Source organism: Carya illinoinensis, chromosome 3, assembly GCF_018687715.1.
Source record: "Carya illinoinensis cultivar Pawnee chromosome 3, C.illinoinensisPawnee_v1, whole genome shotgun sequence".
Classification (NCBI taxonomy): Eukaryota; Viridiplantae; Streptophyta; class Magnoliopsida; order Fagales; family Juglandaceae; genus Carya; species Carya illinoinensis.
Genome location: NC_056754.1, coordinates 44,373,030 through 44,391,111, shown reverse-complemented (window position 1 = coordinate 44,391,111; position 18,082 = coordinate 44,373,030). Strand labels below are relative to the sequence as shown.

Genomic DNA, 18,082 nt, shown 5'->3' with positions numbered 1-18,082 from the left:
TTGGCAAGTCAGACAAGTCAATTAATCCATATAAGTCAAATAATTCAGATCAGTCAAATCAATAATTACACCAGAAATATTTTTAAGTCAAGCATATCATTAGCATATTTATGAACAATAATATTTTAATTTTCAGCTTTAAATATTTTATAAAAAAATTTATGTTAAATATGTTTACGTTATGATAAATTTCTTAGTCTGGTTTAAATTCAGAGAAAAAATGTAATGAAATGAAATGATTTTAAATGAATAATAAAATCTAAATAAAATATTATTATTATTATTTTGAAATTTTAAAATTTTGAATTATTTATTATGTTTTAGGTAAAAGTTTAAAAAAGTTATAATGATAAAATAAGATTTATTGTTTATTATATTGTTGGAAAAGGTGGGATTTATTGTTTATTATATTATTATACTTCTACACACAAATTTTAAACAAAGAAGTTTACACACTAACAGAAGGGCAATCACAAAATGATCAAAATCAATATAATGCCCAGATCGAGTAACAGACTTTTAAGCATTCAAGAGAAAACGAGAGTAATCGGAACACATGGACTCCAAAACGTTGATTTGCTATGAGCAATTCTGGATAAACATTCAAGGTAACCACTACATGCATCAACAAATCACGGGAAATATCTCACTATATAACCAGTCTTTTTAAACCAACATCAAGATAAGGAAAGGGAGAAAAAAAAAAAGGACCCAAAATCATTCCTCATATAACATTAGGAAGAAAAAAATGAAGTGATAAAAAAAAAATTCAAAATCGGCACCCCTTTTTGATTTAACATTTTGCAATTCTCACGCTTATCTCATCTGCTGCTACAGCAAACCCTACTACCTACTGTTGCTTGCATTCTGGAGGCCGCTCACCCTGCTGTCCATCCACAGCTTGTTTTCTTCCACTTTTCTACAGATTACAACACAATTGATTAGGAAATTCTAATTAAATTTATAACAATAACGGAAAAAGAAGAGCAAAAGCAATTAGGATGGGCCTCATATATCTCTTTTTTGGGGGGCGTGGTGTTTAGATTGATGATGATAACAGAAAAGGGGAAATAGGAATACAAGTACTGCACCTTGTGTCCAGCCGATGACTGCAAAAACATTCCAAAACAATTTGACAAATAATGATCAGTACCATCTTTTAAAACAAAAATGAAAAATATTAAGTACAAAAACAGTTCATGGATTTTACACTATCAGCATTTGCTCCTCCAATTTCTATTTTTATTTTGCTCCTAGGGATGGTAAAAATTTTTTAATTAAAACCCTCAGTCAATTTCCGTTGAATAATCAAACAGAAAACTGACGTGACATGCCAGGTGTCGACATACACCTAAAAATAGTAAATATAAACAAAAATAAAATAAAACTAAAAAATGAGATTGCAAATGATAAATCATTTTAAAAAATTTTAAAATTAAAAACGACGTCAAAAATAAAAAACTAAAAGTTATTATAAAAACAATCAACACAAACAGAAAAAACACAAGACAAAAACCTACAAAAACTTGAAACCAAAAAATGAGATATTCACAAAAACCATTAAAAAGCCCGCCACAACTAACCAAACCTAGGTCGGCCACCAAGGTATGACCTGGATCGGCCAACCTGAGGGGACTTGGAAGGCTAGCCTAGGAGTGTCCTAGGAAGGCAATTCATGTCCGCCAACTCAGGCAACACTTGAGTGGCCAACCCTGTTGGGAAGAGTGGTGGAGGCCTCCCCTTTGCCATCGTTCATTTCTACTTAAATTTATCATTCTCCCCTCTTCTCATTAAATTTATTGTTCGTTTCTACTTCTCTTTTTTCAGTTTTAGTACTTTTTTTACATCTTTTAAAATTTTGACTTCTAAAGTATTTTTGGTATGTCTATTGTTGTCGTGCATTTTTTATTTTTTAGATTTTTCTAAATAATTTTTAAGATGATTATTTAGTTTTTAAAACCTTCATATATTTTTTTATTATTTTTAGCAACATGCCACAAAAAATTTCTAATTGATTATTTAACGGTGAATTTGATAAAAGATTCTAATAGAAAAAACTTGTGACAAAGAAGGAGATGATCAAATAAGAAACACAAGGACAAAAAAGTTAATCATGCAAATCCCAACAACTTTTTCCGTGCTTAACCAATCATAAATCTAAAACTTGGCAATACAAATCGTTAAAAAACTCACCTTCTTTTTCGTCTTACTTTGCTCTTCATCTTCATCATCTTCTTCTTCGTCTTCATCGTCCTCCTCTTCCTCATCATCATCCTCTTCAATGTCTTCATCTTCATCATCGTCTTCTATGTCTCCAAACTCATCTTCCTGAATAGCCTCCCCAGTAAACCAAGATACAGCATGGGGAATGATCTTATCTCGAATAGTTGACCTACATAAACCATTATAATTAAACTACAATGAAATTCATGCTGTGTTGCCAAAAGATTTCAGTTCAACGCTACAGCCACAACCCTCGAACAAAATTTCCACTTAATAAACCTGATTATGGATAAAAGATTATTTATATTCTCACCCAATGTCATAATCTTGTTCCATTTGATTTTGGAGCTCCTCGGCCTACTCAAAGAGAATAAAAATAAAATCAATTACAAAATAAAGAGTCAATATTCATCAATCATTTTTTAATGTCGTGATATTGTTCATACAGCATCCTCGTCAATATCCTCATCATCCTCGGGGACTTGAGGTGGACTGAAAAAGTTGAAGAAACTTTCACAATTTTCAGTTTTGGTAATTGGCTTCGCATTCTTTGATCCCTTCTTAGGCTTCTTCTTAAGGAGCTTCTGCGTCAAGCATTTTCCAGGATGCCACTCAATTTCCGTCCTAAAGGCACCAAAAGTATCGATCAAAAAATAGCTGTGCACAAGCTTATCAAATAATCAATTATAAAATAAAAGATTTGTACCCGATTGCTTTCTCTAAAATAGGTTCATCTTCATCAATCATGTGATATGTCTTTGTCAAGACAGAGTTCTTGAAATAAGAATTTGTGTCAAAGAAGAACTCAAGCTTGAACCCCTTTGGATTATCTATTCTACACCATTTAATATCTCTGAGATACTTCAAAGCTCCTTCATCACGTTCGGATATCTAATTGCATACACAAGGAAACCACAATTTTACATAAAATCATATAGAAGCACTAAGCACAGGAAATTATTATTGACAAGGCTGACCTCCTCAGCTAGCACTTCATTATTTTTCATTGCAGTGAGCCAGAACTCGGGTACCCCTTTCTCTGCATAAACACATAATTCAACATCAAGCGACAAATGAAGCCCACCCAAGGGGGGGGAAAAAAGTTTCAGGTACTGTATCGATATTAAGCAGTTACCTTCAGCAGCTTTATCTTCTCCTTCCGTAGCTGACTCATCTGTAACTCCTTCAGCTTCAACAACACCATTTACAATTTCATATCGCTGCAAGCATTCAGTGAAATTATGAAACAGGGTAAAGGGATACACAATAACTAATGTATGTCACGTTAGTTTAAGGAGTCAGTATCCAGCACATGAAGCATTATGAAAGACACGCAAAAGGCAACAGGAATGGCAGGAGTTAATTCAACGGAGGCTTATCTTAGACCCCTAGGTATAGTACTTAGGTGAAGTACCACAGTTAATACTTGGTGGGCTCTGTAATTAACAGGAAAGCAACAAATCGTGACTATGTAGTGCAACACTAAAACAGCCTCGGAGACTTTCTTCAGTTTTCATGACACATTAAACTAAAAAGACGTGGAGATCAAGAAGCATACGGAGTGTTTGAGAGAGAGAGAGAGAGAGAGCTCTATTAATTCTCTCATCCTTATTGGAGAATATAGACCAGTATGATACCTTGGTATACAGTGGTTGATATAACTTTTGATATTTGGCTTCAAGAGCTGCTCTCTCCTCTAAAAATTTCGCCTCTAATTCATCATGTTGGCCCTGTACATTAAAACAGAGGTAAGAAACTCGAGTTATAATACAAAAAGAACAAGAAAAACAAAAGCCAACCGACACAATAAGACGAAAGGCATTATGCAAAATAACGCATGAGTTTTATTATATTTTGTAAGAAATGAAGACAGTATGAAAAAAGCTTGCATCAAAATGATTGCAGTATGTGGAGTTAGAAAGCAGGGGGTGGAATCCTTCTAAGGCACTGTGCACATGGCTACAATCTGAAAAGGCAATATTATAAAAACACCAATATGCTTTGCTCAGTTGGACTCATTTCAAATTGAGTAGATCAAAACTAAACAAAGTGGAGTTCGACTTTAACAGTGTAAGTAATCACCTAAATTCTAGGTTGGACTTCAATGGTGTTATTCTGCCAAAGTTTCAAATTGTATTAAAAGCTTGGCTCTCGTAGCAAGATCATTGTATATGAATCACGCTATGGTATCTCCGTGTGGAATCCAACAGAATGGCATGCTCTAGATACTTTTAAAAAATATTTTTTGATGAAATTTCTATTATAAAAAAAATAAAAAAATAAAAAATAAAATAAAAATTAGATACAACCCTCACATAAAAACATTATTTTGAGCAGTTGCTCACAAATCTCGTCTAGAAAAGAAGGTCCTCAGTAAATCCAATTGCCAACTGAAACTGAAAGAATACATTTGCATTGGCACACCATTTAACACACACACCAAATACATCTAACATGCGTCCATCCAAAACAATAGACTCATACCTCGATAAACAACAAAGTCAATCCAACACACACAGTTGATGATTAAATAAATTGGGAAAATAAAAAAAAAATCTAGCACTAAAGAACATAAATTATTACTAGAGCATTCTTCGCAAAAAATAAAGACAGAGGCATGCCTGGATCTCCTTGAGAACCTCGACACGTCTCCTGACTTTGGGAGTTAGATTCTCGAGTAAATCGGAGTGCTGCCCAGCAAGAGACTGAATCTTATCCTGCAGACAACACCAAGAAACTCTAGCAACATTAGCCAATCAAACCCTAAAAGCAAAGATAAGATGTCAATGAATTTCCAGCTCAAACAGAGTTTTCTTATTGAGAGCGAAAAAGAAGGACAACAAATCCAGGAACACAGGTACGGAACTTCAAGCTGTTAAGCGATAGCCAAACAAAGGCCCAGTTCCAACGAAATGAAAAAAAAAAAAAAAATGAAAAGTACTCCGTGCCACTTGATTGGTAGAGCCGAGAAAAGCGAGGTTGCCTTCCGTCTTTAGTTCATCTTTCCATGTATTCTCCGCAGACAGAGAGACATGTATAAAAAGTTACTAACCTTGAGAGCATTAACAAGGCCTGCTCGATCCTCCTGGTTGAGAGCTACGCACAGAAAAATTAAACAAAAATGCAAAAATAGATTAGCCCATAAGATCGACAACAGCAAGAGATTTGCGTTTTAAGGAATTAGAGAATACCGGCGTTGAGATCGGACATGCTGAAGTTATCCTTGTCGTTGCTCATTGTTGTTCGTGCGTTATTTTGTTCGTAAAGGAGCTACGGAGATGCGAGAGAGAGAACAAGCAATAGAAGCAGCAAAACTAAAACCCTAGTCCCTCTTTTAAAACCAGGCTGACACCTGTTCTCTTCATCGGTGGCTCACCGATTATTATTATTATTATTATTATTAATGATGCTCCGTACTGGACCGTCGGAATACAGTCATGGTACGGTTAGGTTTGAATAGTCACCCGGTAGGAGATAGTTGTAATTGAAAATTAAAAATAAAATAAAATATTATTTTTAAATATTATTATTATTTTAAATTTTAAAAAAAATTAAATTATTTATTATATTTTATATAAAAATTTAAAAAAATTATACGGATGAAATGAGTTAAAATAATCTTTGTATCCAAACCTAACTTATAACTTTAGTCTAATTTTAGATGATGTAGTAATTTTAATAATCTGAATTGATTTATAAATAATAATATTTTATAAATTTTATTGAGTTATATTTAAATGTATAAAATAGATTGAGATAAATTTAATTTTTTTTATGTAAAATTAAAAAAGTAATATATCTTATCAATAATTAATTTGAAATAAATTTAGTTAATTTCAATAACCAAACACATGAGTTAATAAGTTTTGCATTTTTTATTGAAAAAAATGAAATTTATTATTAAAAATTAAGTTTTTGTATGAATTTTAAATTATTTTACTTTCCTGCAAAATTTACACAGTTGTAATACTGTGGAAATCATTTTCTGAAGATATAAATAGGTTTATTTGTTTATTCATAATATATAAATATTATTTTAGAAATTATAACGCTTTTTATTACGAAATCTCTCTTTTATAAACTAAAGTAATTTTGCAGTGACTTTTGATTATAAGGTCTAACCCCTAAATAGCATAGTGCGTTTGAATCGATTAAAAGTCTATTCGAGTCGAATAGATACCGATCTGAAGTCTTGGAGATTAACAAAAATGAAAAAGGCAATAATTCATTCAAGAGAAAAATAGAAGTCTAGGGAATTAGAAATGATAGCATATAAGTATCGTCGTTTTTCATGGGTTTTTCTTTTTGAAGTTTTGATACATAGATTCGCCTAATATTTAAGCATTCCATTAATGTAATTAACTAAAATCAGTTTACAAATTAAAAATCTTTGAAGGTCTCAGACTCAAATAGATGGAAAATATGAATCAAGCATTGTTAGTTAAAATGTGTTGAGAGATGAGTGAAAAGCAGAATTGCCTCTGGCATGCAACTCTGATAGCAAAATACCTCAAAAATTTTAGTTTCTAACATGCAACACCGAAATAGTCTAACTCTAGTTTATGGAAAGGGATATTGCACACAAGAGAAATACTGAAGAAATGAAGATGCTATCAAATAAATAATGGGTGCTCAATCAACATATGGTCAGAACCATGGATCCTCATTGTTGCCTATATGACTAACACAAGAGGGATGATGAATTAAGTTGTATTTAAAAAAATAACAATTAAAAGTCAAATATATAATATAAAATATAAACAAAATATGAAATAACAATAAATATAAAGAGTAAAGGTAAGAAAGATGCAAACTCAATATGTTAATTAGGTTTAGCCCAACTGCCTACGTCATCCCCTCAAACTATCCCTTGAGAATCCCCAAATTTACTATTCAACCTTCTTTAAGTGAAGATAGAAACCTATTATATCTTTAAACAACACCGTTACAAAAGATCCGTGTAGAACACCCTCTACACTTGCAATCACCTTATACGTGGTGATTTAACTATTCCTTGCGTAAAACATTTTCTACACTCACAAGAATTATACATACTTTTTTACTGATACAAAAGCTGGTAGTGGGTAGATTATCATAAAATACTTCTCAATGAGTGAAATAAAAATAATACAGCGTAAATTATATCTTTCTCAAAATGAATAAGAATTAAGGCTCAAAGCATCAAGAAGAGAGAACGAAAGTTTTGAATGAATGTTTTATGCTCTTGGTGTTGTAAATGTGAAGCTCTAAAATGATCTATTTATAGGCATATGAGACTTCATATTCAAATTTAAAAAGATTCACATGTCAAAGACAATATTATTCACTTTTCAAAAATTTCAAACCTAATCTTTTTACTTTTTGTATATGATAAAAGGAGGACACTTTACTTTTCAAAAATTTCAAACATAATTTTTTTACTTTTTGCATATGACAAAAGGAGCACACTTTACTTTTCAAAAATTTCAAACCTAATATTTTTACTTTTTGCATATGACAAAAAGATCACACTTTACTTTTTAAATTTTTCAAACAAATCATCTACATTTTGCATAAGTAAAAAAAAATCAATCACTTTTGAAAATATTCAAATAAAGCACGCGCGTGTAAAATATGACAATTAATCATTTTTAATATTTTTAAAATTCAAACATTTAATCATGTCATGCATATGTGAAAGATGACAATCAATCATCTTTCAAATTTTTCAAATTTAATTTTCAAAATATTCATGCACATGTTGAAAATGTATTTTAATGTTTTATGATAAAATATTAATTTTGAATTTTAATCCTAATTTTGAATTTTTAAGAAACAATCATCTTTACTCTATGATTTTAATGTGAATTTGTTTCCTTCTTGCTCAGGCTTGGTTCTTCGATGTGCTTGACTCTATTGTGTAGACAACTTGAGTTTGAAACTCCTTTATTCTTTGAATTCATTTGTTATCATCAAAATCCACATGTAGATATATAATTATACGAACCTTGAAACCTTGGGTTCAACAATCTTATCTTTTTTTATGATGATAAATATTTGATAGAATCTGAAACCTATATTAATACTTAAACTTCCCCTGAAAATATGCGTTAATTTTGCAAATAAAAGTATAAATATAATTCCAAACATATATAATAAGTTTAGCAATTCAAACAATGTTAATGTTCTAGTCTAAAACTTTTTCTTCTTTTGGCATCATTAAAAAGGATCCGTAGCAGATAAATGGAATGAAGAAAACGGTGTGTTAGTAGATACTATATATAGTTGAAAAATTAGAGCCTCCCGTGACTCGACAAGTGTGACTAGAGATTTAAATAATTGCTTGGTGTTATTGACAAACAAGATTAAAGGTTCTGAGTTTTTATAAAATCAGCCTTAAAATTCATCCAATTCGCATCAAATCTTATTCTCATCTCTATAATTCATCTGCATTCTTTCAACATTCTTACTTTTAGCTTTCAATTCTTTTCTCAATGGCTCATTCTTCTAACATTTATCTAAATCCATCCATGAGGCATTCTCCACTTCAACCTCCTATCTTTTCTACAGTTGTCATTGGTGTCATGTTGCAACAAGAAAATAATAATTTGGCTAATAAGTCAAATTTCGATACTATCTATGACTTGTGAGTCTCGGGACTCACTACTCCTCCTCTATAATTGATTTTTCTCAGCAGTTACAAGTCAGAAACTATGAAGTTGAAAAATTTAAAGAATAAATTATTGTACTTCAACGAATTGTTCAACAATCTCACACAAGGGAATGAATCATTCGGCAGAAGAATAAATAATTAAAATCTCTATTAGATTCTTCATTTCGCTTGTCAATCCTATGGATAAGGATAACATGATATTGTATGAAAAAAATTAGTGTCTCAAACATGAGACTAAAAATCTCAAATATATGTAAAAGTATTTATAAGAATTATCTCTCTATTTTTATTGACTCTACTGTATCTTTTAAGAGATATTCATAGCATGTATCAGACTTATTTCTTTTCTAATCATACATAATCTATTTTTTGGTAAACGTTTTGTGAAAATATCTGCTAACTGATCGTGTGTGTTTATGAACTCTAGTACTATATCGCCTTTCTGCACATGATTTAGAAAAAAATGATATCTTATTTCAATATATTTAGTTATAGAATATTGTATTGGGTTCTTTGAAAGATTTATACCACTTGCATTATCACATTTGATTAGAATGTGATTATACATGAATTTAAAATTTTCAAATTATTGCTTCATGTAAAGAACTTGAGCATAACAACTACACGCAGTAACATATTCTGCGTCAGCAGTAAATAGTGCAACAGAATTTTATTTTTTACCAAACCAGGAGTTCGAAGAGTAGAAAAATTATGCACAAAACTATTTTCATCACAAAATGTTTCAATATTTTTATTAACAAACTCTTTTCCCCTATCATTTCGGATACTTAAAATAGTATAGTCAGTTTCATTTTGAATTCTCTTGCATAACTTGATAAAGACATTATGTGCCTAATTTTTATGAGTAAGAAATATGACTCAAATATATCTAGAGAAATAATCAAGAATAACAAATGCATAATATTTTCCTCCTAGACTTACAACTCTATTCGGTCCAAAAAGATCCATGTGTATCAGTTGCAGTGGTATAGTAGTTGAAATATGTTTATTGGTTTTAAAAGAAGTTTTTATTTGTTTACCAAATTGACATACATTACAAATTTTGTCTTTAAGAAAATTTGCATTTGGTAAACCTTTCACAAAATCATTTTTTAAAAGTTTGGAAATAAGTTTTATGTTGGCACAACCTAGTCTTAAATGAATAGTCAATTAGTTTCATTTTGATCTGAAAAACAAATAATATCTTATGAGATAATTTCTACAAAATCGATTGTATAAATATTGCTGCTTCTAAAAGTAATAAAACAAATATTACAATTATAATCATTCAAAATAATGCACTTATCCATTTTGAAAATAACTATAAATCATTTATCACATAATTGACTTATACTCAAAAGATTATGTGTTAGACCTTTAACAAGTAGAACATCTTCAATTATGAGAAAAGATTCATTACCAATTTTACATATTCCTACGATCTTTCCTTTCGAGTTATCTCCAAATGTCACGTGTCCTTTTTCTTTAGATTTAAGATCAAAAAATTTAGTTTTGTCTCACGTCATGTATCTTGAATATCCACTATCTAAAAACTATTTGTTTTTGCTTGGGGAGGACTTCATGCATACCTATAGAAACAATTAAAATGATTTTTTTTTGTAACCAAGTTATTTGTGTCCTTTATTTATTAGTATTAGAATAAACAAAATTTTTAGGTACTCATATGATCTTAATAGTCATTATATGTTTTCTTTTAATAGGACAAACATGATAATTATGATCATTTCTATTACAAAAATTCCAAATAGTATGTGGCATATATAAAGAACTTGAGTGATTATAATAGTATTTTTCTTTAACTAAATTATTTTTATGAAAAGAATTTTGAATATTAGATTTTGACGTAGAAGAATTATCAAAGAAGTTTTTATAAGGTTTGTATTTTTGTTTTAGCATATATCCCAAGCTTGCTTTGTCAAAAACATATTTTTGACTACCAGGAAATTTTTCAAAATTTCTTTTTCCATTTATAAAGTTTTCAATAATATTTTCTAAATCAGTTTTCTTCTTCTTCAACTCAAGATTTTCATCTTTCAAAACGATACTTTTTTTTTTAAATATCAATTTCGTTTGTTAAAGAATAATTTTTCTTTTTCAAAATAGTATACTTGATACTCAATTTTTTAAATTTCTCATATACATATTTTAAAAGATTTTACAATTCTTTATATGAAGGATATTTAATATTATTAAAATTTGTTACCTTAATATCATATTTAGCCATAAGACAAATATTTGCTGATTCTCCATTACTTACTTCACTATCTGAGCTACTTGAATCATCATCCCATGTAACTTTCATTGCTTTCTTACCCTTGTTTCGATCTTTCTTTAACAGATGATAATCTGGATTGATATGATCAGACTTATTGCATTTATAACGAATTAAAGTGTCATTTTTACCTAAATCTTTATTGAAAAACTTTTTGAAAGATTTCTTCAGAAGAGTTTTATTTTTCTTTAAGAACCTCTAAATTCTTCTTGTTATCATTGCAACTTCTTCATTTTTATCGTTATTTTCCTCATTTTCATAACTTTCACTTTCATAAAGAATAACTTTAAATGCCAAACTCTTATTTGGCTTTCTTTCTTCTTCTTCTCTTTTCAATGTGTACTCATGGGTGATAAGTGACCCAATGAGTTCATTGATTCGAGCTTCTTGAAATCTCTAACTTCAAGAATCACTATCACTTTTGATTCTCAGCATTTTAGTGTAGAGTTGAGAATTTTTCTTACTATCTCCACCTTGAAATAAATTTTGTCAAGAGCTGTCAATCTGTTTATGATGTTAGTAAAATGAGTGTGCATATTAGAAATATATTCATCATCATTCATATTAAACATTTCATATTCATGAGTAAGAATATAAATTTTTGATTACTTGATTTGCGAAGATCCTTCATAAGTACCTTCAAAGTTATCCCAAATTTCTTTTGCTATAGCGCAAGTCATTATTCTATTAAACTCATTTCCATTGAGAGTAGTATATAATAAATTCATAACAGTTAAATTCAAAGTATAAAGTCTATCGTCTTCACGATCAAACTCTTTTTCTTCTTTTTTAACATTTACTTCATCAATCACTTTTGTTGGAATATAAGATCTATTTACAATGTATTTTCAGATTTCCCGACCTTGAACCTGAAGGAATATTCTCATTCTAACTTTCCAAAATAAGTAATTGTCTTCACAAAATAGTGGAGGCCGACTGCTAGATTGACCTTCACCAAATGAAGTCGCAATATTAGTCATAAGATCTTAACTCAAAAGATAGTTAATCTTATAATAGAGCCTTCGCTCTGATACCAATTGTTGCTCTGATACCAATTGTTGCCCAGATGACTAACACAAGAGGGGGGTGAATTGAGTTGTATTTAAAAAAAATAACAATTATAAATCAAATATACAATATAAAATATAAACAAAATACGAAATAACAATAAATATAAAGAGTAAGGGTAAAAAAGAATCAAATTCAGTATGTTAACGAGATTTGGCCCCATTGCCTATGTCCTCGCCTCAAGCTACCCATTGAAAATTTTCAAATTCACTATTCAATTTCTTTCAGGTGGAGATAGAAATCTATTATACATTTGAACAATACCGTTACAAATGATCCGTGTAGAATACCCTCTACACTTGCAATTACCTTACACATGATGATTCAACTATTCCATGTGTAAAACACTTTCTACACGCACAAGAGTTATACACACCCTTTTACTGATACAAGAGCTGATAGTAGGTAGGTTATCAAAAAATATTTCTCAATGAGTGAAATAAGAACAATACAACGTAAACTATATCTATATCAAAATGAATAAGGATTAAGGTTCAATATTTAGAGAAGAGAGAATGAAAGCTTTGAAAGAATGTTATATCCTCTTGGTGTTGTAAATGTGAAACTCTCAAATGATCTATTTATAGGTATATGAGATTTCATATTCAAATTTAAAAAGATTTACATGTCAAAGACAATATCATTTACTTTTCAAAAATTTCAAACCTAATCTTTTTACTTTTTGCATATAACAAAAGGAGCACACTTTACTTTTCAAAAATTTCAAACATAACCTTTTTACTTTTTGCATGTGACAAAAAGAGCACACTTTATTTTTCAAAAATTTCAAATTTAATATTTTTACTTTTTTCATATGACAAAAGGAGTACACTTTACTTTTCAAAATTTTCAAACAAATCATCTACCTTTTGCATAAATAAAAAAAATCAATCATTTTTGAAAATATTCAAATAAATCATGCACATGTAAAAGATGTCAATCAATCATTTTTAATATTTTCAAAATTCAAATCTTTAATCATGTCATACACATGTGAAAAATGATAATCAATTATCTTTCAAAAATTTCAAATTTAATTTTCAAAACATTCATGCACATGTTGAAAATGTATTTTAATGCTTTATGATAAAATATTAATTTTGAGCCTTAATTCTAATTTCAAATTTTTAAGAGATTTACAACATTACTCTATGACTTTAATGTGAACTTGTTTCCTTCTTACTCATACTTGGTTTCTTAATGTGCTTGATTCCATTATGTAGACAACTTGAGTTTGAGACTTTTTGATTCTTTGAATTCATTTGTTATCATCAAAATCTATGTGTAGATATATAATTATACGAATTTTGAAACATTGGGTTCAACACCCATAATAAACAATTTCAAGCCTACACCAATTCAAGGAATGGACCAGATACATCGTAACTTAAAAATTTCAGACATTTTCACTAGTGTTCCAAAAGTTTGGAATATTCAAAAAATACAAAGATTGTTTGATATAGAAAGTATAACTGAAATTCAAAAAATACGTTTGTCATCTATCTCACAAAGCCAAGACAGAATAGTCTAGACTCTAAACCAAAATGACAAGGTCTTGGTCAAAACAGCCTACCAAATGATGATTAACAATCATGAGATGGTCCAACAGATGGTCACACCAAACTTCTTCAAACTCATTTTGAAAACTGAAGATTCATGATTGACATAAATTACTACTTTGGAAATTACTTTGGAATATATTACCCACTAAGTCAAGAGTAAATGCAGTCATTTAAGAAGGAATACTAGGAGAATGTCCTCTCTACAATCTAGAAGCCGAAACTTCACTTCATCTTTTCATAAAATGCTTAACAGTCAGAATTCTATGGTATCAAAGTTCATGGCCGCTAAATTTGAAAAATTTATCAATTCAATCTTTAACTAACGGGATAGAAATGATCTTATTCCCTAAGAAAGAGTTGGGATTGCAGGAAATAGAAAAGCACAATTTTCAAATATTTGCAGTTATTATCATGGACTTTATTTGGAAATAGAGAAACAATATTGTCCATAACCAAGTGCCTCTCTCGAATGAAATGACAAAACTCCAGCTGAGCCAAATCTACCAAGCTTACAAAGATGCATGGAATGAAAAGTAAAAGATATATACTGAAATTTGGAAGACTCCTCCCTCCAATCATCAAAGATTTTCTTTTGATATAGCAGTTAGAGACACTTTCTCTGTCGCTTCAATAGTCTGTAGAGATCATAACGGGAAACTTCTAGAAATTAAAATAGAAAAAAATTCAATCTTCAAATCCACTTGTAGTAGAAGCGTTGACAGCTCATCTTGCAGCTAAAATGGCTTCTCATCAACAACAAGAATTGGTTATTCTTGAAGGTGACTCTCAACTGGATATTGAAGCAATCAAAAGTATTGAATCCTTCCCAAACTAGTAAATATCTCCAATTGTTGAAGACATTTAACATATCTTTCTTTCTCATAGGCATTGGAAACTAGCCAAAATCAATCGATTTGCAAATCAATGTGCACACCCAGTGGCGCAATGGGTAGCAAACAATTTTATTTTTGGTTGTATTTCCTCTGATCTCTTATCTAGATGCCTTTTGTTTCTTGATAGTAGAAAGGATCCACCTTAATCTTTATATGAACCTTTTATATATAATATTATGCGAGCTTGATTAGGAAAAAAAAAAGGTAAGATGTTTACCTTAACAATGACAACCATGGTTTATAACCCTAATTCTAGATACTCTCTCCTCTTTTGCTGTCCTAATTTTCCCATGTTGCACTGAAGTTCTAAACTACCATCCAATTTGTAGTTATTCTGAAATTATAATTTCCACAACCATCCATTTAAACTACCAAAACATTTTAATTTATCCTCTCAATAAAAAAGTTGGTATTTAAAAAAAATATAAAATATCTGAAAACGAAAGTGAAAAACTTGAATAAATTTTAAAAACTTAAAAATTGAAAAAATAAACAAATAATTCTTTAAGAAATATTAAAAAAGTAAAGAAATAATTGTAAATTTTATTTTTTAATTTTGAAAGAACTAAATTTGAATTCAATATGTTATTTTATCTTCTCGGATATTAAATTGAGAATAGAATAATTATTTCATATTATTATAATTGGCTTGACTGTTAAAAATATTTTAGAATATTCATAAATAATAATATAAAGTTTTGTAAATAATAGTAAATAGTACAATTTAACTAATTTTATATAAGAAAACTTTCAAAACTCGACAATGACGTACATGGGATCAGAGTTTACTCTTAGGATGACTGGTGAGTCGGGTAGGTTTGGGTGTTGAGAAGTATTGAGGAGAGTTGTGAATAATAGTAAAAAGTAAATAAAAAGTAATGAATAGTAATAAAAAGTAAGTAAAAAATAAGAAATAGTAATAAAAGTAGGTGAAAAATAATAATAAAGTAATGAATAATAGTGAAAGGTGTTGAGGATATCTCAACACCTAAACACACCAGTTTAATAGTAAATACCTAAACCCAAACACACCTTAGAGAAGTATTTTGACATAAGAGTAATGCTATAGAGCAACCATTGTAGTGCTGCACACAGTGCACACCCTACGCGGTTGCCTTTTTTTTTTTTTTTTAAACGAAACGGTGCATTTTGTGTATGTTTTGTAATTCGGTTGGATTGGCTTTTCGTCATTTGCTTCCCCATTCGAATTTGTCCCGCGAAAGAGCTCCTCCCTAGCCTGCCCACGTCGCATCACCTTCCTTTGCCCAGCGCCGCCCAGCGACGCCGTCTCTCTGTTCAGCGACACCAAGTGATGTTCCTCTTCCTGCAAAGTGCCACCACTCCCTGAGTGCTCCTCTGACAGAGCAAATCGCACATTAACCCCGAGTAACAAAGCCCTCCGACATTCCTTTGTTTCGCCGCTGTCCCTGGTCAACGGTAAAAAGTTGTTCAGTTTTTCAAAAAAGCACCTGAGTTAATCTATGTGCATATTAAACATTAGTTAAGTTTAGTTTAACTTTAATTAATATATGTGCATGATTTTTAATTTTTGTCCTTTATGAATGGTTAGACTTGCAGGCTGATATTTGAGAATGAAACAACATTCTTGGACAGCCCGACATCTCAACTTGATGAGGGAGTTGGTGATGCTGGAACACAAAATAGTGTTCTCACACAAGGGCTACCATTGGGGAATGAGGATGTGTTATACACATTGTTCTACCTCTTGAGCTTTTGGTTAAATGCATTTTGATCATAACTGAGTTAATCTAGTTGGTTGGTTGTTTATTTACTGAAAGGTAAATTTGATAGTGTATATTAATTTTTTTTCCCAGATGGGTGACCATTTTTGATGTGGTCTAATGCTGGAGTCATCATGGATAATATATGTGCTCTATTTTGGATGGGTGACTGTTGTGTTGATTTTTCAGATGCATGACCAAGTGGAAAATGTTGTGTAATTATGGAGGGAGTTTTTGGATAATTTCTATTAACCACTTGTGATGAACAATAATTTATAGTGCAGTGGGGTATGAAAAGGTGCCGATGGTTAACAAAGCTTTTGGAGATATGTAACAGGTGTGAGTTCTCTATACAATAGGCTTGTTTTACAGTTTTGCAACATTTTTTTTTACTGTCAGAATTTTTGGGTCTTACTTCTATATCTTGGTAGTGGTGTTGAGCAGCAGGGGTGGCAGTATCATTAGTGTGTTGCTATGGAAAATATAGGTGGTTAAAAGTCGAAGGTTTGATATCCTTGAACCTCAACCTTTTTTGTACATGTTGAAAATTTCATGAAACAAATTTAAAAGTTGTTTAAGTTTTGTATTTTTTAAATGAGAATTATTGTTCAAGTTTATAGTGCAAACTTTTGTTGAGGCTCGGCATTTATAGAACATATTATGAAACTTCGACTTACCAAGATTGTCTATTTATTCATTAATTTTTGCTTTGTATATGGTCAGAAGGCATTGGGATGATAGAGTTGATTTTCAACTCAGGAGGGAGATATGTCTTGGTTAGGCGGCTTTAAGATGCACGGCAACATATACAGCGCAAACTTTCTGGATCATGCATCAGTTTTTTGGGCAGAAGAGTAGCACTGAATGAGCTTTTGGCAAACACAAAGTCACCCATCTACGTGATGCTTATGAATTTAATAGAACAAATTTGACAGTCTGAATGTATTTAACTTTCTGTTGGCTTATACGTATGACTTGGATGTAATACGATGAGTTTGATTCTAATGTATGCAAGTCACGGTATTAGTTATTCCCTTTGGTATTCTTCTTCAAATTCTAGAAATACATAAACTGTCCAAACTTACACAAAAGGGACCATATTTCATGCATCAGGTTAGGTGGCTGGAAACTTACATAGGCATATAATCTGTCTGCTACTCAATAACAGTTTAATTGGTATTTCTAGATGCTACTCAATAACAGAATCTGAATGGATACATAATTGATACATATATTCATTAATTAAAGAGCTAAATAATTATACAAGGTGGCTGGAAATTCCCCTTGGTTGTACATCATAACCAAAACTATTACAAACACTCTAATTACATGTGGGGAACAAGCACAAAATGAAAAAGGTTCATACATGACAGTCAACTTCCAATTTATCCATACCAAGCTATAATTATTACAGTTGTGAGAATCCAATACAAATACAATAATGTTCTATTAGCTTTTTTCAGGCTTCTCTCTCTCTCATTTACTTTCTCCTCCCTTTTCTGCACTTGGCACTCTGGTAGCAAGACCTCATCCCACATAGTCCAAACTTTAGTCTCTCTAGTTCGAATGTTTTGATCTAGTAAAAGATATATATCCGTCCACAAGAAGAATTCACACCGTGCATCGCCCTGCAACCAGTTCAAACTCTC

General features: G+C 30.7%; 1 protein-coding gene across 1 annotated transcript; it reads right to left on the bottom strand.

Annotated features, from left to right (window-relative positions):
• Window positions 1-504: 504 nt before the first annotated feature.
• On the bottom strand, window positions 505-5,570 carry LOC122304347 (nucleosome assembly protein 1;2-like). Its single transcript, XM_043116569.1, has 12 exons — window positions 5,415-5,570; window positions 5,276-5,319; window positions 4,845-4,940; window positions 3,861-3,953; window positions 3,359-3,443; window positions 3,201-3,262; window positions 2,930-3,114; window positions 2,670-2,847; window positions 2,537-2,580; window positions 2,194-2,392; window positions 1,092-1,109; window positions 505-919 (listed from the first exon to the last, which is right to left on the bottom strand). The coding sequence occupies exons 1-12, from the start codon at window positions 5,458-5,460 to the stop codon at window positions 851-853; spliced, it is 1,119 nt and encodes a 372-aa protein (XP_042972503.1). The 5' UTR covers window positions 5,461-5,570; the 3' UTR covers window positions 505-850.
• Between the last annotated feature and the right edge of the window lie 12,512 nt (window positions 5,571-18,082).

What these genes read in the sequence shown, in the direction of transcription:
- LOC122304347 (XM_043116569.1), bottom strand. Translation starts at nt 5,460, where the DNA reads ATGAGCAACGACAAGGATAACTTCAGCATGTCCGATCTCAACGCCG. An exon ending in CATGTCCGATCTCAACGCCG is followed by an intron (nt 5,320 to 5,414) that starts GTATTCTCTAAT and finishes TTCTGTGCGTAG; the next exon opens with CTCTCAACCAGGAGGATCGA. An exon ending in AGGATATTGACGAGGATGCT is followed by an intron (nt 2,581 to 2,669) that starts GTATGAACAATA and finishes CTCTTTGAGTAG; the next exon opens with GCCGAGGAGCTCCAAAATCA.